We start from the raw sequence: 24,949 nt of genomic DNA, 5'->3' as shown, positions 1-24,949 counted from the left end.
AGTTTTTCTACTCTTTTTCCAGAAGTTTTATGGTTTCAGTTCGTAGACTGAGGTTAATGATCCATTTTGATTTAATTTTTGTGTTGGGAGTGAATTAAGGGTCAGCGATCATTATTTTGTATGTGGATATCCAATTGTTCAAGCACTATTTGTGGAAGAACTATCCTTTCCTTATTACTTTGGTACCTTTGGGTGGAAAAAAAAAATCAACTGACCACCTAGATGAGGGTTGATTGCTGGAGTTTTTCTTCTGCATCACTGATCCATGCATCTATCCTTCTGCCAATACCACACGCTCTGGAGTACAGTGGCTTTAAGGGAAGTTTTGAAATCAGAAAGGGTGAAGTCCTCCCAATTTTGTTCTTTTTCCATACTGTTTAGGCTATTCTAGGTCCTCTGCATTTACATGTTAGGATCAGTTTGTCAACTTTAAAAAAAAAAAAAAAAAGATTTTGATAGAGATTCCGTTGGATCTGTAGATCGATTTGGGGAGAATTGCCAATAGTGGGTCCTCTCATCCAGGAATACAGTATATATTCCATTAACTTAGTTCTTTTATTTCTCTCAACAACATTTTGTAATTTTCAGTTTACAGCTTTCACAGTTCCTATGTTAAATTTATCCTTATTTTATTCTTTTTGATGTTATCGTAAATGAAATTAATCAAATTTCATTTTCAGATTTCCATTTCTAGTATTAGACATGGAATTGATTTTTTGCATATTGACCTTATATCCTGCAACTTTGCTATACTCACTAATATCCTCGCAGCTTTTTTTTAATATATAGATTACTTAGGATTTTCTACGTGCAAAGGTCACCTTGTCTGTGAATGCAAGTGGTCTCATTCCTTCCAATTCTTACGCCTTTAATTTCTTGTCTTGCCTTATGGTTCTTGACATTTTTAAAAAAAGGTTTTATTTATTTGAGAGGCAAAGAGCAGGACTGGGGGGAGCAGCAGAGGGAGAGGGTGAAGCAGGCTCCCCACTGAGCAGGGAGCATGACACGGGGTTCAATCCCAAGACCCCGAGATCATGACCTGAACCGAAAGCAGAGACTTAACTGACTGAGCCACCCAGGTGCCCAGGTCCTTGACTTTTATTTGGATTATTAGCAAACTTCACGTTAGCTCATTGTACATTGACACTCTTATACCGCTTTCATAAATGCTGAAATCGCCCCAATGAATGACGGTTTTTAACCAGTGTATATCACTGCCTACCAGTCAAAACTTCTGTTTCAGCAGCACTGCTATCCTTGTTTATAAAATAGTGTTTGGGGGCGCCTTGGGTGGTGGCTCAGTCGGTTAAGCATCTGCCTTCGGCTCAGGTCATGATCCCAGGGTCCTGGGATCGAGCCCCATGATGGCTCCCTGCTCAGCGGGAAGGCTGCTTCTCCCTCTGCCCCTCAGCTCGGCTCGTGTTCGCTCTCTCTCGTAAATAAATAAATAAAATCTTTTGAAAAATAAAAAGTGTTTGGATAGTTATTTTAAAAATTTGAAATACATTTTGTACTCATCATTTAGAAACGAAGAAATAGAAAGTGCTGCCATCAGTAACAAGCACAAGTCTCATAAACTTAACACTTGAAACGACAGGAAAATCGCTACGCAGGCTGGAAGTGGCAATTCTTTAGCCTCAATTAGGTGCTCACTGGACTTATTAAGCTGGTCAACCACGAGAAAGAGTAAAATTAAAGAACATAACATGGCATAGTGAAAATAGAACATCAAAGACCGTATCTAAGATGCAAGGTATAATTAGTGATTTTTAAATATATTTTAGTTCTTTGGGAACCCAACTACCTTTCTGATGGGTACCACAGCTCAATTCGTAAGTAGACTGAGGAACACACCAGGTCACATCAAAGTGTGGGATATACCAGGATTTTGTTTGATCTCACACAACTTCTGAGAAAGATAAAACGATTCCCATTTAGAAACCAGAAAATAGATACAGAAATTTAAGTAACTTGCTAAAGTTGTATAGTAAGCAGTGGAGAGAAGATTTAAACTCAGGTGTTTGGTTCCAGAAGCTCTAAACTGGGGCCCTCTTTTCCGGAGCAACCCATTGCCCTGACAGGTATCCTGAAGCCCCAACCTTCCATGCCTGCTCGGGAAGCCCCCAGTTCCACACGTGTATGGTTCTAACCTTCTCACCAGTGACCCACAGCAACTGTGTAACAACGGGAGAATTTATCTTCCTGGTTTGCTCTCTCCCAAAATACCAGCCCAAAGGCTTGAACACTATAATAAAAAGATGTGAGGTGGGTGCATAAATAAGATCCATGTGCATAACTGTAGAAAGCTTGGTTTGAAATGTATGAGTGATTATCCTTTGAGTTTGAGGGCAGAGATGCCCAGGAAGTTTGACTAAGACAGGCTATGACACTTTTTCAGTGAGGTGAACTCAGGCTTTTCTTCTCTGCTTTCATTTTTGGGCAGACACATTAGAAAATGAATGATTCCCAAGCAGAAAAGTGACCACAAAACCCTTTCACTGTGGATGGGTGATGGAGCTCAGCCTTCTCTCTCTCTCTCTTCCCACCCCGAAGAAAAGTTCTAACCCTTTGGCGCAGATGATTTGGACTAAAGTCTTGATAACTTGGGGTTTGGCAAGGCCAGAAAAGAGGAGGACACAGAGCAAAGAAAAAGGAAACGATCTCATTGTGCCTTAAGTAAACACTCCCTCGATATTTTGGGGTTAATTAGAAAACTTTTCAATGGGCTTCTTTTTCAAGAAACAAATACAAATTGTAGTTCCTCTGCACTCTGGGCAATCCACAAAACCAGAAGCAAGCACCTCAATTCCCCCATGTGCCACATAAGCCCTCTGAAGCTGCCCTATAGGATTCTGCCTTCTGATCAGCAGACTTTTGGAAGAGAAGTTTTTTTCACAAACCCTTGATTTTAGGTCTGGTACTGATCTGTTATCAATCCTCCTCCCTAAACAAAACACGTCTTTTACAGCCCTTATAGTGTTTAGACACAAATAGCAAGGCTTTGGAAAATCTCTGTAGTTAGCAAGAATACTGGAAACGACCTACATGGTTGAGGGACAAGGTGGCTGGTCATCAGGACAGGGACCAGCCACTTCGGGCCCTCAGCCTGCCGCCTACTTCCGTAAATAAAGGGTCGCGGAGACACAGCCATGCCCGTTCATTTGTCTTGTCTGTAAGCTGCTTTCTTGCTACAAGGGGCAGAGTTGAGTGGTTACCATGAGGCCATCTGGCCTGCAAAGCCTAAAACATTGACTCTCTGGTTCTTTACAGAAAAAGTTGGTCAATTTCTATGATGATACATTTAAAATAACATTTTAAAAAGTATTATTTTAACAGGAAAAATATTCCTGTTAGGTTGTTAAGTAAAAAAAAAAAAAAATTTTTTTTAAAAGGGTGACACACTAGTTCACGTGTGCTATCGCCAGACTTACGTAAAACAAAGGAAAATGGGCAGAGAAGAGATAACAAACGCTAAGCAGGTGGACCTGGGTGGCAGCATGAGGGGGGATTTTCCTTATCCCCATCTCTGTGTTCCAGTTTTTCTAAAATGACCTCTTCCTTTCTTTCATCAGAAGCGCCCTTGCAACATTTAGCCCGCGGGCCTGCCTCGCCCACCCTGAGCTCTGGCTCCCCGCCAGGCCCGTCCCCACAGGGCTGCCGAGGGTCGGGGGCAGGAAGACGGGCAGGTACCTTATGCTCGTCCCGAAGGTGGCTGTCCAGTTCCTCCGTGTGCTTGGCTTCGTAATAGCAGAGCTGGCATTTGTAAGGTTTTAGTTCATTGTGCTTTTCTATGTGCTGCTGGAGGCTCTCGTCACTGGAGCAGGTGAAGGTACACTTATCGCAGCGGAAAACTACTCCCTGCAAGTATTTGGACAGTTTGGAACGGCACACTTCGATGGGGACAACTCGCTCTTCTGTGGAAACAAATTGAATTGGAAAGATGGAAATTTTTACTGATGGTCTGCACGCGCTCTCTTTGGAATACAGGAAGAAACTCAGCCGGTTTTGCTACCTCTCACGGGCCCGTGTCCATGAACTCACATGCACGCCGCCCCACCCTCCGTTCCCCAAACGGCATCTTCCTCTGGCCCAGGTAAGTGTTCGTAAGACCACCAGCCCTTGGTGCACTTAATCCCCAGAGTGATCTTTACAGCGAGGTGGGCAGGCTGAAAGGTGCTCGCTCATTCCTGAATGGAGGCGGCCACGGTTTACCCACAGTAATGATAACTGACTATTAGCACCTCCCACTTCCTCACTAGGTGCTAGTTGGGCTGGACCTAGAAGACGTCCCTAAGTAGAAAGGGACCGGACAGTTCCCAAGCACCTGTGTGCCCCGACAGTGCACCTTCCTGGCAACCCTCTTAGGCTGGAGGTATTCCTGTTTTTACAAATCAGTAAAGCAAGGAACGGGGTTCTTAATAACTTTCCAAAGCTCACAGATGTTGTAATTGGCCCTGCTGCGATCTGCATCCCTGCCTGTCACAAAGCAAACCCTTCATGTCCCACTGTTGCCAGTTCCACTCCTGTTTCCCCTTCCGAGATGTTCTCAAGGAGACGGTTTTCCTCTTCCTGAAACCAAGGGAATCTCTAATAACAAATCTGAAAGCAAAGGACCTGTATGTTTTCATTCCCTGAAACTCCAGCTCTAGTAGGAGAAGCTCACAAATGAAATGGCTGCGGGCAACATTCGGGGGGTGGAGGGAGAGATGGGGGTGGCGTGGGAGATAGGGAGGATTTGTGCCTTTTCAGACAATCTGTAATCTGATTGTCACAAGGGAAAAAAATAAAAGAGAGAGGATTTGGGTGCTTTTCCCATTAACATACCAAATGCTGTAGGGCTGGAAATGCGTGTGCTTGTTTATTTTGCACTCTCTCACCCTTGTGTTTAACTGCTCAAATTAAATTTCACACCAGTCTGCCCAGAGTATCGGCGCACGCGCCAGATATCCATAACTGGGATAAAATTAAAATCTGTGCTATTTATGCAAGGATCAAATATAGCGTGTGTTTTCATGCTGTGTCTGGATTTCGGAAGACTCTGGAAGTTTACAAATGGACGCACACAACATATACTTATATTATTTAGAAACAGCAATGTATTATTAAGTCAAGAAAGCGTGATTTAGTCTCAGAGTCACTGAGTAGCACCGTTTCCAGACATCAGTGTTTTGTGCACTGATGCGGCGCTCCCTGCGAGCCCTCCCTTTGTTGTTGGCCGGGGTTGGCCCCTGGAGAATTCTCCCCACCCAAAGCCATGCTGTAGCCTCAGCCACCCCGTTCTCACCGCAGGGCAGTCCCTGCCGAGGGAGTCCTTGAATACTGCGATTAACTGGCCCGCAAGAAGCTGGCCCGAGGGAGCGTGGAACGTGAGGTCTGCTACGTACTCCCTGGAGCTCTAATGCATATGTTATTTTCCCTATACAAAGAGTCAGTCGCTTATTTAGAAATATAAATATTTTTAAACCAAAGTAGAGCAGACAGCTAAGAAACACATGATTATAATGTAATCCACACATTTTCTTAGAATAGCAAATGTTTAACAGTCTTCTAACCATTCAGTTCTATGGTTTGGTGTAATCGGAGGAAAAAAATGCTTTGGCAGAAGCCAGCCGGAGCCTTAAGAAAGCCCATGCTACGCTGTTCAACTCCTCCAGCCCGGGGTTTCTCAACAGTAGCTCTATTTACATTCTGAGGCCAGATAAGGCTTGACTCTGGGGGCTGTACTATGCACTGTAGGATGTTTATGAGGATCCCTGGCCTCTATCGACCATCTGCCATGGCACCCCGCTTCCCCAGGGGTGACAACCAAAAATGCCTCCAGACAAATGCACCCTGACTCTGGCTGATAACCACTGCTCTACACCAAGTGCCCAGCATTACCCCCACAGACGTTCTGGGTAAGACACGCGTGCAAGCCGGCGCCCACGGCACAAGACAGGGGTGCAGGCTGAACCCCTGGGACCAGCCCCATGCCTGAGGAGCTCACGGGCTGTGCTGACACGAACTTTTCTGGCACCTTCCCTGAGACTGCACCCCTCCTTTGCTCTGTGTTGGCTCCCGCTTTGGATTGTGTCATTTCTGCCTCGTGCACGCTCCGTCTCTGGCCCGTGCTGTGCGCTCTGGGTCTGCTGACGTCCGTGGAGATGGACCACAGCTGGATAACAGTCCCTGGGACGATGCCTCCAACACCTTGGAGACAGCCATGCAAGCAGCCTCCTGTCTTCGCTTCTCCCCGTAAAGAATCGCTTCTTTCAGACTGGGGTTTTTTTTTTATAGGCCTCCCTTTCAATTCCTCTACCACCTTGGTTAGTTTTCTTTGCAGTTTCCCATTTCACTATGTGTGTCTAAGTGAATTTTACACAAAGTCAGGAGCACTCAAAATACTCTGGAGTTTAAATAATAATAATTCATGGAAATGACCATGGCGATTTGCCTGGAGCTCACTGTTTCAAGCACTGTTAGGCATTCTACCCTCACGGTTAACTTTTTATTCTCGAAACACTCTGCAAAGTCAGTTTTATTACCTTTAGTTTACTGGTGTGGAAGCTGAAGACTGGCCTGTTGGACTCCTCCCTCAAAGTCACGCCTCTGGTTCAGAACAAAGTTGTGACCTGGGAGCACAGGTCCCCTGCCTGACCTGTGCCAGGGCCCTCTGCCTTCACCCCCGAAAAGAACTCTCTTGGAACATCCGATCTGCACGCTGTTTATTTATAAGCCTTTGATTCCTAATCGTTTAAGAGTACCAAAGAGTACCAAAGCTACGGGAGTGTCTAAGGCAACCATTTCTCTCTGACTTCTTTCGAGTATCTTCTCAATCAGATAGGAGGTAATTTCCTGCTTACTTACTCACTCTGAAACATCAGACTTCTTCCCATTTCCAAACAAAGACATCACCAACATTCCCAGTCTCTGGGCTATGTGGATTTTGACTAAGATCTTCATTTTAGGAAAAAAAAGTTAATTTTTCTCCTTTCTAAACACATGGCTAACACGACCAAGATAAAAAAAACAAGAGAGACTTGGAAAGGTGGGCAAATCACTAACAGGGTTTTCTGAATGAGGTTATTCATTATTGAGGCAAGTCAAGGACATAAAGTTAGAGACTGGAATGTTTCCAGGTGTGGACGGAGCCCTGTCTTGGCTACAGAAGCCCAGGGCTCAGGACTTTCTCTATGAGGCAGTGACAAGTGTGGGTCTTTCTTGACTTCACACCTCTCAAAATTACCTTGGGTAAGAAATCAAGGCTTGAATCACACTCATTGTGACTCAGCTTCCAGAGCTGGCTGCAAAAATACTATGACTTCACCAGTTTGACTACAAGATAGATTGTGTCTCTCATCTCTTCCTACTCAAAAGCCGCTTGGTGCTGCAGCTGGACGTGAAACCCAGGGGGAAAGCCCCGCGGAAGCCTGTGGGAACTGAGGTGCTAGAGAGCCTAGAAGGGCGTGCTGTCGAACTCCCGAGGTGCTCAGTGGAAAAAGCTGCCAAACTGCAACTACCAGGAGGGCGGAGGGTCACTTCTGCTCAAAACAGAGAAAAACCACATCACTGTGGAGTCCAGAGTCACCAAGTAAAAATTCTTCCTGAAAGGCAGACCACAACACACGGGTTTCCTCCCCGCAACGTGCCAAGTCTGAACGAAGCAGGGAGAGGTCTGGAAGTCATTCACGCCAACAAACTCCGTATGCAAATGATCCTGCTCCGGGCCTGAGACCCTCTTTGGGCCAAACCAAAGCCCCACCCGTTACTCTCGGCCAAATGAGTGACAAAAGCTGAGAATTAGAAAGCCATTAAGAAGATAACAATAGTTCCTAAAGAACAACTATTCTAAAACCTGACCATAAACAGGCACACATAAACGTAAGGACAACAGCTCCTGGTAAGACGTTATTAATCCTGATGTTACCCAGGCTGCCACCGTCAAGCCAGAGAAAGCTGAGCACCAAAGAACCACACCTCTCATTCTAACTGGCAAAAGTATTTGGTGGGGATGGAAGGGAATGTGCAATTTCACTGAATAAAATGAAAGACTGGCAATCTCACTGCAGCTTTTTTTTTTTTCCTTAAGAAAAACGATACCCATCAGGTAAATTAAGGGAGATTAGTTTTGTTCCCAAAAGATACCCACCAGCAGGATTCAGTTAAATTTAGTGTTTGCCCATGTATTGGGGTTATGGGCTGGGAAGCAGAAGCTTTAAGTTAATATGCCAACTGGAGACCAGAATCGGGGATTACACAGCTCCAGAATTATAAATAGAAATATCTGGCAAAACTGTTTCATCCCTGTAATTCAATCTGTACCCAATTTTCCAGGTGCACGATAGGTGTGTAAGGTACATACAGGCAAAGCTTGTGCACGAGGCATCATGCTTCCAGTGATGATGATAAACTGATAGACTCAGTGGAAATGTACTCATGAAACTCTTCCCTGTTCACGGTCTCCCTTCCTATCAAGTTCAAGTTCCTTCAGTACCCAGATCTTGCCTGACTCTTCATGGCTGTACCCCTAGAGCTTAAAATAATGCTAGCATTATAGTGAATGTTCAGTAAATATTTGTTGCATTGAATGAAAACCCACCAAAAGTCCTACCTCCAAACTTCTCCAGCAAACAAAAATCTCAGGGCTTAATTTTTCCCTTTCCAAACTGGTCCAATCATGGCCAATCTCACCAAATGTTGATCTGACCTAAGTTTCTCAAAGAATTGGGTCTACCAATCCTTGGCTTCAATCTTTGCTAAGTTGGTATTCAGCAGGTACCCTGGTTTCCCATCTGCCTACTGAGTAAAGTTCAAACTCCTACACTGGTATCCAAGCCCTACCTAATTTGGCCGGGACACACCTTACCAGCCTTGTCCCCCTGTTCCCTTCAGCCCCCCTCAGAACACCTGAATACACTCTGTCAACACATCTTGCTCCCACCTACCTGACTGATTTAAATTTTTCCTCCCCCCCATGTAGGGGGTCCAATAGTGTCCCCCAGAAATTTATGTGCACCTAGAACCCCAAAATGGAACCTTATTGGGACATAAGGTCTTTGCAGATGTAACTAGTCAGGATGAGGTCACAGTGGTTTGGGGTGGGCCCTAAATTCAATGAGTAGTGTTCTTAGAAGAAGAGGAGAGGACACGGAGAAGACACACACAGGGAAGACGGCCACGTGTGGACAGATGCAGAGACCGGAATGACGCAGCTACAAGGCCAGGATGTCAGGAACCACCAGAAGCGAGGGAGGGCCACGGAAGGATTCTTGTCTAGAGCCTTCAGAAGGAGCACGGCCCTGCTGTCACCTTGATATCAGACTTCTAGGCCCCAGAGCAGTGACAGCACATTGTTGTTTTAAGCTACCCAGCTAACTAATATACCCCACCTTCAATCATCTTTGCCTGCTGAAATGTCATCCTGGCTCAGTTTGAAAGCCACCCCTCCATCACCTTTCTCTACGCCAAACACAAATACACCTGCCGCCGTGAAACTCCTAGATACCCATCACTCGCTACCTTACGTAGACTCACGCACATGCTTCATCTCCTTGAGGAGGGCAGGTCCTGGGTCTTCTATATACTTCATCTTGCCCAAGAACCCAGCAGAGTGCAGCACAAGCAAGTAATGAATGCTTGGGGCAGGCATGGACACACAGTATGCTCTTTTGCCACAACCCACAGAAACCCACGATCATTTCTCATTCAGATTTCCCATGAGTGAAACGAATTCTCCTCCCTTTCGTCCCTATTTAAATATATCGTTCTGTTGGGATGAAAAGCGAAGGCAACTCTTCTTGCCAGCAGTATCTCAGTCTCAGGGCCAGTTCAGAAGCTGTTTTTCTTCCCTTTCATCCCAAGTATTTTAATTAACCAAGGCCTCAGAAAGCTCTCTTACTGCAGGCCCCAGAGACCAACGATGTTTACTCATCCCCAGAGCAAGGAGAGCCCAGGTGCAGGAAGAGTCACGTCTTGTTACTTTGAGATCAGCCCCGACTCGAAATTGCAAGGCAGACACCCAGCCCTGTCTCCTGACTTGTCAAGACCAGCTTCCCACTGAGATGCCATTTTGGGTTGAGATGGACACCAAAGCCAGGCCAGGACGCAGATGGCAGACACGGCTGTCCTGAGACACCCTGCCATCTGCGGTTCCGTGGCCCTCAGCTCTGACCTCCAGCCCCACAGGTGATTCCGTCCTCAGACGCAGCTGCCACACCACGAGAACGCTCAACACGGTGACACCAGCCACCCTCCCAGGGGAGAGACAGTGATGCCTGGTGGCTACAGGCATGGGCCGTGGGGCAGACAAGCCTGGGTCCAGACCCAGCTGGGTCACTTACTAGTCATTTGGATCTTGGGTCACAGTCAGTCTCTCTGAACCTTTTACCCTTGTTCTCGGGGGATAACAGTAATACCCACACCATATAGGGTTTTGTGAGAGTTCCATAAAATGACATACTGGACTCACTTAGTACAGCACCTGTCCTAGTCAACACTCAGTGACAGTAATTTGTTGTTGTTAATGTTGTCATTATTACTGCCGATCCTCAAACGCCCCTTCGTTCCAGATCGTGCACTTTCCAACCCCGGTAAGGACGATATTTAGATGGCTCGTTTAACATAAATGACCTCTACAAATACACAGCAGAGACTGTAAGTAACCGGTGACGGGCAGTATGATGGATGGGTCACGGGATCAGAGGCCCAGAGTTGACTCACTCACAGCACTGCGAGCGCTCGGGCGAGTCTGGTTCCGCTGGCCAGCTCTCATCGTCCCTGTGGGCCTTCCCACTGCATTTGTGGTGGGCATAATACACACCGGATCGCACACGGTCCCCCCTTCGGAGACCCCACTGGAGCAATTCCTCTCAGGTTTCGGCGTCTAGGATTCCTGAAAATCTCCTGAATGCAATTTCAAAAGTCTAACAAACACTTGAAATCCAACGGATTCTGTTTTCGTCTGTCCCGCGGGAGGCCGGGATCTCAGGGCCAGACCCACAGCCCGCGGCTTCCAGGCGCACAGCGCCCCACGGCGTTCACTGGACACCAAATTCTTGGTGAACGTCTCTGCACCTGCAGGGCACCTGCAACTGGTTTCTCCTTATTCTGCATCTGCCCCAATTGCCCATTCGTTTTAATCCTACGGTTCTGCACAAATATCTTTAAGATAGCTTAAATCCTTTGTGAGATGGCCACAAAATAACTACACCAAATCAAAGAAAAAGCAGTTTTTCTCAGTTTCACGTTTCCCGCACGCAAAGCAGGAACACAGGTGGTAATCCTAGCCCTTAGGAGATTGTTGGATAGGAGTGACTTCGTGTCAAGTGTAGCACTCCAAGGGCCTTTCTCAGCTTTGGCTTTACTCTTTCTCTGTGTCCCCATCCTCTTCCTGAAGCCCAGCTCAGGGAAGGAAAATCATTGAGCGCCATTAGGCACTGAAGCTCTGAGCCCACCAGGCAGCAGCATGGGAAGCCGGAGGGCATCGACCACAGAAGTGAGGTCTCTCATCGTTCCTGTCTGCTCAGTGGCAACACTACTCATGGCCCCTCCCCACCCTGTGAGGGGGGCACAGAGCCACCACCACACATGGGCTGGGGGACCAGAAGCCAGGTGACTGAGGTGAAACACTGGGTGGCACCACTCTGGCCAAGAATTCCTGCCTCCATGTTCCGATGCTGCTTCTCTCAGCTCGCAGGCGGATGTCCCAGCCAGCAGCGACCTCACGTCTCCTCAGAGCGGCCTGGGGAGGAAGGAAATCTGAGGGCGCTAAGCGGGGCCTTCCACGGGGTGTGCAGCAGAGATGGGCAAATTGTCACAAAATGCAATGGCCCGAGACTGTGGCACTGGGGACATGCTGGAAACTTTTGAAAATGCTCCAAAAATATCCAGCATGTGAGGGTGAGCGACCTCTCTCAGCAGGACAGCAGAAGACACACTCACTGTTTCTGAGGCCCACGTGGCAAAGACGGAAAAGCCTCCTAGGGTTAGAGGCCAAGGGAGGAAGACAGGAACAAAGAGGGGGACGAGGAGGGAGGGAAGGCACGAAGGAAAGATGACAGATCAGTGGACAGAAACAGCACAAGAGACTGGCAACCAGGATTCTGGTCATCCTTTTTCCATCTACCTCTGGCTCGAATCTTCTTTGGACAAAGTTTTTACATAAACATATTTTTCCTTCCAATGCAGAGGAAGCCTGTTGTTTAACAGTGTTTTAATTGGCCAAGAGTAAACTCAACTGAAAGAAAAACCAAAGAGGACTTGAAAGAACCATCCCTGTTTATCAACAGGAAGCCACATGTACACGACACCCAGTGTGCATCCACCAGGGAACGCACCAGACCGTCTACGTGGCGCATTGTTCCATAGGCTCATGTCCTCTCTTCTTACAGATGGGAGAGCAGGTCAATACAGGAGGCTTTAAAACCAGAACTTAAATCTGAAACCTCTGGGATTTCTAATACCTATCGGACCACTTTTATTTTTAAGAATTTTTCTCTCTCCATCCATTTCATGGGAAACTCCACGCTCTGCTTTGGAAATCATCATTTCGGTCTCCCTCCAACGAACTGCCTGCAACCAGATAGCTCCTGACATTTTATGATGAGTCCTCACCCACCCGTTCTGTGTCTCATTCGCTCCTTCCTTAGCAAGGCGGTGAGGGCAGAGGAATCAGAATGTGAAAATCCCTCACGCTGGGAAGCCCCAGAGAAGTGTTCACTGCTAAACCCATCACCTTTGCCTCCCTCCACGTGGAGCAGATCTTGTGGCAGGAAGGGGTTTTTATCGTGGGCTGTCATCACTGTGGTCATTCACTGTGATTTCCTGCCTGGACAGAAGCTGAGGAACCAGGGACCAGGGCAAAGTGGCCACTTCGAGAGGGGAGTCCTTGAAATGCCACCCGCAGCCCTCTGCCCCAAGAAAACCACATTTAGGAAGGTTACCTCGGTGCAGCACGATGTGGTCAATCATGTTGCGTTTGTATTTGGTGTGATAGAGGCAGAGAGGACAGCGAAGATCTTTGGGGCCCTCCTCGGGAACCGCCGAATGCCCGGCTTCCACGTGCATAGTAAAAGCAGATCTGGGAGAGAGGTGGGGGAGAGAGGTGATGAGTGTGACAAGGGATCATGTCACTCACACATCCCCTGCTGGCTACCTCACTACAGGGCTTCTGTGTGTGACGCCCCTGCTTGAGGGCCCAAAGCACAGTTGTTCATCATGTTTGCTGACCACAAGCTCCTTGGTCACTCATCCACTAACTGGACCTTGTCATGCAGTGCTAACTTCCTCTTTGAAAATTTCTGCCACTTGGCCGGGGTCAGGGCTTACTTTGAAAAGAAATGGACTTCCCCAAACACTTTATTCTTGAAGATGAGAAGCTGCCTATTAAAAGCATAAAGCCAAAATCCCCACGAGAACCTCTTTCTCATTGTGCTTGGAAGGAGAGGGACTGGAGTCAGGTTCATTTCCCAGCTGCCTATGTGACTCTGAGGGCAAGTTGGCTGGGACGTCATGGCGGCCGACGATCAGGTAAACTAAACTCAAAGCTGTTGTACCAGCTTGAAGGAGGAAAGCGACTATTGTTGTCTGCCCCTCCATCCTTTTCAAAACTTCATCATTTACAAAGCCTTCAGTGTCTCATAAAAATGGATGAAACCAAGAGTCTAACAGGCAAGTTCCCCTTCTTATTAACTCAAGTGCTTCTCTCCGGGGAGACATGTACACCTGTCAGTGGGCCCTTGTTATCTGGGTCTTCAGCCTCTTCTCAGTTCTAAGGTCACATACGTATTTACCTGAGAAACAACTGAACCAAATTAATATTAAGAGTCAGAGAAGTAACACATTTCCCATCGAATCCCAGCAACTAAGGTGTGGGTGGAAAAGAACCTTGTTCTTCTTCCGATTGTTTTCTGTTGGCCATGAAGCCTACTTTTGCCAGTCTGGCTGTGTGGAGTCTGTCTTGAAGTACTAGAGTGGCCTAAGGCTCAGGGCCTAACAGCAACAGGAAGAGATAATGATAGCTTTACACCTGTAATAGAGCCATCTAATATTACATTATTATAATAGCTTTCAATGATACTGTAATACTAATTAGTACTTCCTTTGCGCCAGGCACTATTCTGAGCACTCTAGATATATTGGTTCATTTACTCCTCCTCAGAGTCCTGTAAGTGAGGTAGTATTACTACCTTTATTTTGCAGATAAGGACCAGGAGACACAGAGAAGCTTAGGGACTTGTCCAAAGTCACACAGCCAGTTCGTGACAAAGCTGGGATTCAAACCCAGGTAGTCAGACTCCACACTCTGCACTCATAACCACCGACCTAAACAGCATTGCACAGGATGAGATTAAATCACAAGAGTCTAGAGCACATGATAGGAAGCACTCTGTTCTTTGAGCTCACCGATTCTGTTATACACAGGAGCAGAGGTGGCTTTGGATTATCTTTTTCTGGATTGGAACAATCTCTCTACAAGTGTTCAGTTCTAGTCTTCACAGTGCTGGAGTCTTGGTTCTCTGGGTGTCTCTCAACAATATGATCTTAAGAAATAGGAATTTTCTATAAGGGTAGCAGGGAAATCACAATTGCTGGATGTTCTCTCTTGGCTTTGACTTTGCTTTCAAAAACACAGATTTTTTTTTTCCCCCAAAGACAAATTCAAAAAAGGGAGGATAGTCTTTCGAAGGGGAAAAAACCACTCATTGCTTCATGCACTGGGCCCAAGAAATCCCTTACCACGCTCTCACACTCCTTGGCTGCCCATTCGCTCTGACGTTTAAACTCGTTTGTTCTGACAGAGCGAGCGCTTCACCCCCAAGCCCCCTTCCACAAACCCCAAAGCAGTCTTCTGGAACTAGCCTCCTTTTGTGAAGACTGGACCCCATCCCTGCAGGATCCCGCGGGCAGGGCCTTCCCTGCGCTCCCGGTAGGAGAGCACGGGGAAGCGTGAGGTGAGGGGTGGGGCAGGCACAGCCACCTTGTTTCTCCAGGCTGTTCTTCACACCACTTACTTAAAGCCTGTGTAAAAGGAGCAGTCTTTGCACTTGAAGAGCTTCTTCCCGCCGTGCTTGTCCCTGTAATGGCGTCTGATGCTCTGGATGTAGCCAGAGGAGAATTCACAGAATTCGCAGTGCAGAACAGCCTCGGTTTTCTGCTCGGCACCCCCGGCGGCCCCGGAGAGGGGCACGGGGCTGACTCGGCTGTTGTTCCTCGCCAGCGCGGCCGACTGATAGTGGTTCAACTGCTGCTGAACATCTGGAGGTTCTGAGTAGGAGGAGTCTGCGGACAGACGGGGACAAGGACACCGGACACAGAGAACCACAGTGGAGCTTTGACCCCTGAAAACCCCCCGACATTAGTCTGGAGTAGTTGTTTTTCTTTTCCCTACAGATGATGACTACGATCCACCTTTCATCTTCATTTACATCCTACCACACAGATCTGGGGAAGGGCAGGTGGGAAGGAAGTGTCGCTTCTTTTCATCTGACGTTGAGGGCTCGTGGCATTTAAAACTAAAACGCTGAGGTGAAAGGTTTCAAAGTGAAGGAAGAAAGAAAGTCAACTGTTGTCTAGAGGAAACGGCTGCCACAGAGTACCCACCCGTCCCTGTAGGTGAGATAAATGAACGCACAGAAAGCACACAGGCACCGACGTGAGAAAGGAAAGCAGATGACGTCGTATCTCCTCCTCTGCAGCCCAGAATTATTCAAGCCAACCCCCCGCCCCCCAGAAAGAAGGTCTTTAACAGAAATGCTCGAGCACATGGCACTCACAAATACAAAAATGTTTTATGTCTTCACAGTCAAGTGATTTAAAATTTAAAATATAAAGATCTAATAGTGTTCTCCTGGAATGGATGTTTAAAGCTTAGTCAGCATTAAGATGGAGATTTATTCGTAAATCCCATTAAAATGAAATTCCAAATAAGTTTCCCTGAAAGGTATTTTAAAGTTTGCAATTCGGAGGAAAATGTCGGAAATGACAGCCATAAATCTTAACCCTGAGAAGCTTCAGTGGAGAAATGTGGTGGAGAAATGTGATCTAGATGGGAGGGGGGAAAATCTCGGTTTCTTAAAAAATCAGAGAGAGGGAGAAAGAAAGATCTTGACCCTTTTCCAAACATGCTGCTTTGAATGTAGAGGTTACGCTTTCGGCAACATTGTCCCGCACAACCCAGAGCTGCCTAGGAATGACGCAAATGAAGTCTGTGAATACCCCACAGATGAATTTCAGTGTAACTTTCCTTGAAAACAAAGGGCTCTTTTTTTTTAAGCCTTTCAAAAAGCAAGGTGGGAAAGGGGATAGAAACTGTACCAGCCTCCTGATTTGATGGACACTTAATTTTCCAAAGCACGATTCCCCGAGGCAGGACACGGAGGAATTCTGTAAAACCCGTATTTGATGAAACCAGGACCATCCATCCCGTTGGCCTCTTTGAGAAGAAAAACAAAAACAGAGCAGCCTCCCTTATTATGAGGCCACCTCCCGTCTTCAAAATACTAAAATACCTTCCCTGCTTGTTCTCCTCCTCCCCCTCTTCAATTTGTATTCCTCAAGATGGAGAAAAAACCCCTTTGGAAATTGTAAACAAACCTGCCACACACACAAAAATAAAACAAAAGGAAACTTGAACAATACCTCCAAGCCTCCATGGGTTCATTACCAGGTGTAAACCGAAGACAAAGGAAGAAAGGAATGACACAACCGAATTCATTTTACTCAAGTCTTTTATCTCTGGTTTCTTTATTCCTCAACCCTAGCTGATGAACCCACTCAGGATCACAATAATGCAATTGTCAACTTCTCATTCTTCCTTTCAATAGCAGGTTTGTTTACCATTGCATGGATTGTTCAAGATGTTTTCTATTTAAGCTCTCAAGACTAGTTTCTGCTTAAAACACACGCACGAGGAAGCACAAAACACACTCCGCCTCTCTTGTTAACACGGGCCTGAGCGGCAGGTTGGGACTGCCCCGTCAGCATCCCTGACAAGCCCCTGTCCTCTTGTTCGCTCTTCACTCTACAGGAGCGAAATCCTGGCACCAACAAGGCCAAGGCGGGGTCCCGCTGCCTGTGAGCTCTCGGCCGCCCACAAATCTACCCAGAGACCAAAATGAACGTCCCAAGGAACAGTCCATTTCTCAGAAAGCAGCTCCCTCCAAGACCCAGCACCCAACTCAGCGAGTCCTGCAGGCTAGCATGGAGGCTGGCTGTCACCTCAGACACAGGCCCCCGACAGCTTCGACCCCTTTACAGCAGAACCTGCAAAGGAGTCCGTTGTTCCGACTCAGATCGTAAGCCAGGTGAATTCATCTTCCCCTAACTTCCACCCACCCCAACTTCACACCTGCACTAATCTCTTAGGGAGACTCCCTCCGAGGGAAGGGAGTCTCCTTTGATTTAACACATTTTTCTTATCTCTAGGGTCTACTGCATTTCATTCCATCCATCCCAAAAAATGAATTCTAAATTTTAACTTCGGTATATATATGTTACATGAAACTTGAAGAAACAGAAATGCAAGAAGTGGTGAGGGAAAGCCTTCCAAGAAAGGGAGGCTCAGCGCCCTTCCCTCGTAAATGGCAATGCAAAAGGGACAGCTGTATGTACCGTGTTATGAATTCCCTTTTTTTTTTTTTTCCTGGTTAAAATCTGATGGACAGGTTTATTTACAAAAATAGGCAAATCCCACCGCTTACGGTACATTGGTAATAATGCCCAGCTCACAACTGTTTGGGTCTTCTTAGAGCTTTACTTTCTTCTCTGGTGCCAAGACACACTATGTCTCTCATTCTCTCTCACTTGGGAGTTTGTGAATAATGTACAATTTTAGCACTTTGGGCACTAAAGTGACAAAGACGTGAGCGTGTATGATTCCACCGATCTTAAAAAAGCCCACTTGCTAAGCTACAGAACATTCTAGCTTGTTCACGAGGCACAGCCTGAGGAACAGGAAGAGGGTCGTTTTTGTGCCCAGGTTAGAAAGGCAAACAGATTGTTAGTGGTGAAGGACACGTCACGGAGGTTAAAAATCATCATTAAGGCTATTTTCTTCATTCCAAGCTTACAGAAAGTGAAAAAAACTCTGTGCTTTCAACAGCCGGGCTTGCGGTCACTGAGAAATACAGCAGCGGAAGCACAGGGGTGTGAATTCAGGGGAGAAACTGAACCCGAGGTGCTCACCCAGGTCACATCTTTATCACCTGGATGGCCAGTAATCCTTAAAGAGGAACCATGAGCAGAGACCAGGCTGGTCCCTACGTTCTTAACCCAACCCTGAGACATGCCTGCTGTCTAGAGGTTTAATTCTCTGACCCGTGACTATATTCACGTGCAAAGTTTTAGAAATTACGTTATCAGGTACAGTTATAGTTGTAAGATAAATCTAAGTCACGGGTAGCTATCCACTTTGTCAACGGTCTATAAAAATAATTATATTTTGTAAAATCAGGATCAAAATAGAATTTTAGCACGGACGGTCATGGTGCTTATAGAAATGGGTTTGGAATTTATTGAACTGCCAGCAATTAATTCTCACAACTACGGTGTGCCGTGTAGGTTCTCATCACAATCTTAGCCATGAGGTAGTTGAGGCAGTTGGTCATACGGCTAGTAAGAGGCAGAGGTTGGGTTTGAACAAAGATTCGTCTGACTCTAAAATCTGAATTTTGCCCATCAGGTATCTATTGTCCATCAACAATAAATATTTAGCAGAGAGGAGAGAGAAAAGGTGACAGAAAAATTGAAATAACATTAGAATAGATAGAAATGGAAACAGGACAGATAGGGAGTAACAGTGAACGGGATGTGAAAGAAAACATTAAAATAAGCCTTTCAGAACACGTGGGGGAAGAATACAGCAAGGTTCGTGGGAAAGAAAAAGAATATCCAAAATTGTAAGATGCTTTATAAAAACGAAAACACGGGATCACATGGGAGACAAGTCCACAGGCAGGCTGTGCAGCAGAACACAGCAGATGCCCAGCATCGGAAACCCGCCGGCCCGTGCTTTCATAGACGCCTGATAAGCTGCCCTCAAGTAATACTGCTCTGAAATTCCTCGGGTGGAATCTGGCTGGGAAAAGAAAGGTACACGGACGGGAGGCGGATGCTTTCCGGTGGCTCTTGGACAGGCTTTCAAACCAGGGAAAGGGCTGGGTTCCGGATGAAACCTCCCAGGCCTCTCACTTAGCCATGTTCCCAGAGAAATTCTTCTTGCTATAGTCCATCTCCCAGAATGCCAGCCAAACCCAGGTGACTATCAGTTCTAGGGGTTTTTTTCCTTCTTCTTTCTCTAAAAATTAGCCAGCACAGAAACAATCACAAGAAACTGGATTTTATAAAGGCGAATGACAAACAAGTGAACTCTGGGAACACAATAAGCATGATAGGATGAAGTGTTCTTGAATATTCTGAGGCTACAAACATGTAGTTAACACCCTCTTAGTGCCAGGCTATGCGCGGGCTCTAGGGAGTGAAAGTCCAAGAAGACACGAGGGGTACGTTCTCAGAGCTGGGGTCTAGCAGGGGGGCGAGCAGAGCTGTTGTGACAACACAAGCCTTCTCCACGTCTGGCAAACTTACTCCACTGATTGAAGGAATACAAGAGGCAAGGAGAACAAATGAACAGTAGCAGGAGAATTTAACTATTGGAGGATTAAGGGAGACACAGGAAGAGTAAGAATCAATTGGGCAGTAAATTGTGGGCACTGCAGAGGACAGCCCCCTTATGCACTGAGTGATCCGAAAAGGGAGCTGTACAGGAAGATCAATTCTCAATTTTCTACAGCTCCACAGAGAGGATGTGAGTGAAGGTACAAACGTAGCAGAAGGATCTTGGCGCCAGCAACCACACTTAATTCTATTTGAGCTAGATGTTCATGCAGACTTGGGGAGGCAGGCTCTTTGGTTGGCGCGAACCAAGTACCAGGAGAAAATAAAAGACAAAGGATCTTAGGGAAGCAAATCAGGGGTGCCCAGGGGGGCAAATGCTTCAGTTATATCCATTTGTTCAGCAAATATTTACTGAGCATCTAAGTCAACAGGAGAGTCAGTTCTGGGGCATAGGATTTGGTTCCTGTCCTCAAGCAGCTGTCTCAGATGGACACGTAAATAACTGATTGTGATAAATGCAAAGAAATAAACGTCCTGATAGAGGCATCCATAAAGAGCTAGTGGAGAAGAAGCAAAATCAGTATGTGGTAACTGATGGAATGTTGGAAGAAGAGAGAAGGAGGAGAACGTCAAGAGAAACTTGAGTGCCCACTAATAACTAGCATTAGTGTGTTCATTAATGAAGTCAACACTAGACACGAAGATGCTGGAACATTCAATTCACCACACTTCCACCTTAAGTCGTAAATAGAAATGAAATAACTCCATTCTTATCACAATGAGAAAAAGTCACTTAATTCCAACAGGGAAAAGGAATGAAGATCAGAGGATGAGTGTGAACAGAAAAATATGTATGCCAGAAAGTGGGATAGACTGCATTAGGGAGAATTTAAAATCTTCTAAAATAGCATAGAAAGTTCAAAATAATGCCTAAATTGTAGTTTTCTTTAGAAAAGCAGGTGATTTAGCAACTCAAGTTTGGTAGTAGAAGGAACCAGAAACAGAATATTACCTGTGGATAATTTAACTGCAACGATTGTAAATATCCAGAGTATGGGGGTGGTGAGGGTGGGACCCCCGAAATGCTGTAAATACAGCCCATTATTTCCCATCAAGAAATCATAGAAAACTGGAGAAGGGCACATTAACAACATCAAGAGAGCACTTAAAGATCTACTTTAGTCAATAGCTGGGAAACTTCTGGAATGCCATGCAACCTCTATCACACAACTGCTAATAAACGTGGGCAAAGGACAAAAATAGTCTACGTGTCTTCACGTCTGTGCTAGTGACCCAGGTATCTGTGGGGACGAGAGAATCCTGCCGCCATGAGAAACCCAGTGAGCTCTGAGATGATTAAGCTCGCTAAAATGTCGGACTCCTTAAACCTGAGGCGCTGAAGACCGACCTCCTCTTTGCCCACACTTCTCCTTTTGCCCTTTTGCTCCTTTGCCCACGTGTCTGAATGTTAGTGAATGGCTCGCTGCTTCGTTCCAGTTTCAGCTGTGAGATTCTTCCTCCCAACTGTCCTTGGCAGCAGCGCTTGAGCCTGTACCCCGTCCTAGAGACCGGTGTCACGCTCAGCTCCAACCACTTCCCTCTTTGGGCTTTCCCTTCCCATTGTTCATTCAGGCCCTCATATCCTGCACGGGCAGCTTGAACAGCCTCCTATCTGGTCTTCCTTTCTCAGAGATCTGTTCTAGTCTAGCCGGCATGCGCATCACAGACATGTGATCACTTACATGGTCATGATAGGATTATGCTGCGGTGCCCAAAGGTGAGGTCTTGATTTCTGAGTGCAGTACACAGAGCTCTTCGGTCTGGCCCCAGAGCATGCGTTCAGCCTCACTTCTAGCTCGTTCCCAATTCCCAGTTGCACATTCTGCCTATTTCATCATTGGGAGTCCTTGACCAGGGCTACTGAGCTCTCTTCTTCCTCTTTTTGCCTGGCAAATATCTACCCATCCTTCAGAGCTCAGCTGAAATGTCATCTACACTGTGATGACTTTTCCCAACAATCCAGATAGGACGCTGATCTCCTCGGTGCTTCGTCAGCACAGACACATCGGGATTCTCACCCTGATCTCATTACACCTCACATTACACTCACACGTTCCCCTAACCAACCTCCACCATCACATTTGGCCAGATCGGTGCCTCTGACCTTAAAACATCCTGACCCAAGAAGACCGAAGGCAGCAGTGTCTGGGCTGGTGCTGGGGGTCACCCTCCAGCAGGCCCATCCATCTCTGCTTCCAACAGTTGAGCTGATGCTAACAACAATCCACTGGACTCGCTCCCAGACTTCTTTGTACCTGTTATATTTGCCAATGAGCTTGTTTGATGTCATTAAGATGACCTAAAATGATGGAATATGGGCACAAAGTGTCATTTCTATGAAAGCTACATTGAATGCTTTGGAGAGACTTGATAAAGTCAAGTTGCTAAAAAAAAATTCCAACAAATTATGTTTTGGCAAGACCAACTATAAAAGATTGAGAACATAAAAATCTAGAAGGACTCTGCTCTAAGACTGTTCCACAAATGTCTAAATTACCACTCCACTTAAAAGAAGCTGAATCTGGAAGTAACACATGATACAACGTACGTGCCTGTGGTTTATGCAAGAGAAGAAATGGGGAACTTCAGTCAAAGGACTCCAATACATACACTGGACCCTACATCCCAATACTGGTGAATGAATCTATTTTGTAGGTGAAAATAAAATGCTTAAGACATTTTAAAAAGGATTCCCTGCATTTAGAAACTTTCAACTATAACCGAGAAGGTGAGTATTGATCACATCAAATAAGAGGGTTTCTACTGTATCAGTCTATATATTTGCTCCGAATTTTCTATTAATTCAGAAAATATTCATTCAGAGGCCTCTACGTGCCAGGCACCTCTAAGCACTTGGGATAAATCAGTGCAAAAAAACCAAGAATCCTTGTGGAGCTTACATTTTAGATTGGCAGGAATAGTACCTCACATGCTTTTATAGCCACAGAGACTCACGGTCCTTTCATAAAGAAAGGTACTTATGAAAAAAGGTACTTATGAAAATGTTGCTAGATTGAATTTGTGGACAACTTTCTTAAATCCAGGCCTGCCTGCTTGTCTGTCTATCCATCCATCCATCCATCACCTACCATTTTAAGTTACAAAAACAATATGCTGTCAAGATGATTCTCAGACTCGGGGCGCCTGGGTGGCTCAGATGGTTAAACGTCTGCCTTCGGCTCAGGTCATGATCCCAAGGTCCTGGGATCGAGTCCCGCATCAGGCTCCCTGCTAGGCGGGGAGCCTGCTTCTCCCTCTGCCTCTGCCTCTCTCTCCCTCTCTCTCTGACTCTCATGAATAAATAAATAAAAAACATTAAAAAAAAAAAAAAAGATGATTCTCAGACTCAAAAAGTTTACTTATTTAATAATTTTTCTTAGGTTCTACCTAAATCCCTTTGAAACTCAATGTAACTCCCTCTGTTTCTCAAGATACCTGTTGTTTACTTCATGCTATTAACACAGAGCAGAACTTGACATCCAGAAGAATACCACCAACTACAAATCATTGATTCAACTTTCCAAGCATTTCCTTTGAAGAGTCTCAAAAATGTTCTCCATCTATGGGCCATTCCAAAAGAAAACTAGAAACTAAGCTATGGAACACGAGCCATTTCAACTACTTCTGGATAGTGTCTAAAGGGGAACATAAATCTCTAAAGGCAGGCACACTATTTTATTTCCTTCTTTTGATTATGCCTTGAAAATCTCCAGGCCAAGGACTCCAGCACCTCCTCATCTTCCATCATCAGTGAAGCTCTCTGGCCTGGATGCACAAGATTATGCTACAATGGCCAGGGGGACAATGGGCGCTGGATGACTATATATAGGAATTCTGGGCTTGGTTGTCATGGAGGCAAATGGAAAAACAAACGCCTAATCCTGAAAATAAGGTTGAGGCCAAACTTGAAGGAAACACACTTTGAAAACTTCCTGTCATTCTGATGAGTAAAAACAAAACCTTGAAATATGATCAGGGAATAGATGAGAAAACAAAACAAAACAAAAAAATTAGTCTTCAAAATGACAAAAACAGCAATAAATAAATAAATAAATAAAAAGGCCAACTTCTCTTTTTGAGAGTTCGTGTCCCATCCTATTGAAGTTCATTGAAAGGGTCTCACAATGGCCTGATTTTACATGAACCTTCATGTTCTCTCTCTCTATGAGGGGATCCAGGCAAGTCTGACCTAAATCTGTTAAGACTTGCAGTTCGCCAGGCCCTATATTTGGGGGACAAAAACATTTGTCTCACTGTGGTTTTCTGCAAATGGCATCACCATCCACCCAGTCAACAAAATTAGATCAATTCCTTGATTCCTTTCTCTCTTTCGCTCTATGTGGTCAATGAGTGGAAGGCCCTGTTGGGTCAACCTCGTGAACGGCACTTCCTCTGTGACCCATCCACTACTCCATGGCCACAGCTCTGGTTCAGGTCCTGTGGTTGCATGCATCAGCTTCCACTGCAAAATGTTCCTGACAGGCATTCTGTTTCCAAGTTTCTTCTCCTCCTAAGATTCCTCTCTTTTCTAAGAGCAAACATGACCATCACCGTGTCTGACAGGAAAAGGTCCAAACTCTGCACTGTTGGTGCTCCCGCCCTCCTGCACCTTCCCAGACTGACCCAACCCCACACCCACACAGGGGCTCCTAACATTCACTGTGTGTTTCCTTTCACCACTGTTCATCTTGCAATGCCTTTCTTCTACTTTTCAGCCTTCTCAACTTCTACCATCTTTCAAAACCCAACTCAGTTCAAATCGGCCATCATGACAAAGATCTGCCTTGATCTTTCTAGGTACAAGTATTAAAATCCCTACTAGTGCCCAAGACAGGGCATGAGATTAATTTATTTTACCTCTGCCGAACTAGGATATCTTTGAAAGTAAGATATCCATCCATCCATCCGTAACTTCTTTAAAGTTCATATCCCCCCAGAACTGAGCTCCTGGTCTGGCCCAAAGCAGGTGCTCAATAAACGTGTTACTAGGATCCAAAGAGCATTCAAACTGAAAAAAGTGCTCTGGAAAACTGGATTTAAAAGGAAAATCCAATGAACCAAATGGCACTCTCTCGTTGGGACACCGAGGTTGACAGAGGCTTCCCATTGAAACACTGACCCACTTCTACTGAAACAAACTTGGGTCTTTTTTAATTACCTGGAGAATGGCTTCTGGAACATTTGAGAGTTTGGACGGCATGAGATTCATCATCCATGGCCATCCCAAGAAGCCAAAGGCATCATTTCTGCTTCTGACCCTAAATCAGCTATGAAGTCTAAACTTTGAAACAGCTGG

General features: G+C 45.8%; 1 protein-coding gene across 10 annotated transcripts in view; it reads right to left on the bottom strand.

The window, feature by feature from the left end:
- ZNF462 (zinc finger protein 462) overlaps window positions 1–24,949 on the bottom strand; it is a 132,394-nt gene that overhangs the window by 19,182 nt on the left and 88,263 nt on the right. For all 10 annotated transcript variants that reach the window (XR_004917067.2, XR_013443789.1, XR_013443790.1 and 7 more), the window contains 3 exons: window positions 14,991–15,258; window positions 12,921–13,057; window positions 3,691–3,914 (listed from right to left, as the gene is read on the bottom strand). Coding sequence is in view for 7 of the 10 variants with exons in the window: in XM_036091404.2 (XP_035947297.2) it covers window positions 3,691–3,914; window positions 12,921–13,057; window positions 14,991–15,258 (629 nt within the window). In the remaining 3 variants the exon portion in view is untranslated. The remainder of the gene's footprint in view (window positions 1–3,690; window positions 3,915–12,920; window positions 13,058–14,990; window positions 15,259–24,949) is intronic.

This window comes from Halichoerus grypus, chromosome 14 (genome assembly GCF_964656455.1).
Source record: "Halichoerus grypus chromosome 14, mHalGry1.hap1.1, whole genome shotgun sequence".
NCBI lineage: Eukaryota > Metazoa > Chordata > Mammalia > Carnivora > Phocidae > Halichoerus > Halichoerus grypus.
The sequence above is the reverse complement of the archived record's forward strand: the minus strand, read 5'-3'. Positions and strand labels throughout refer to the sequence as shown.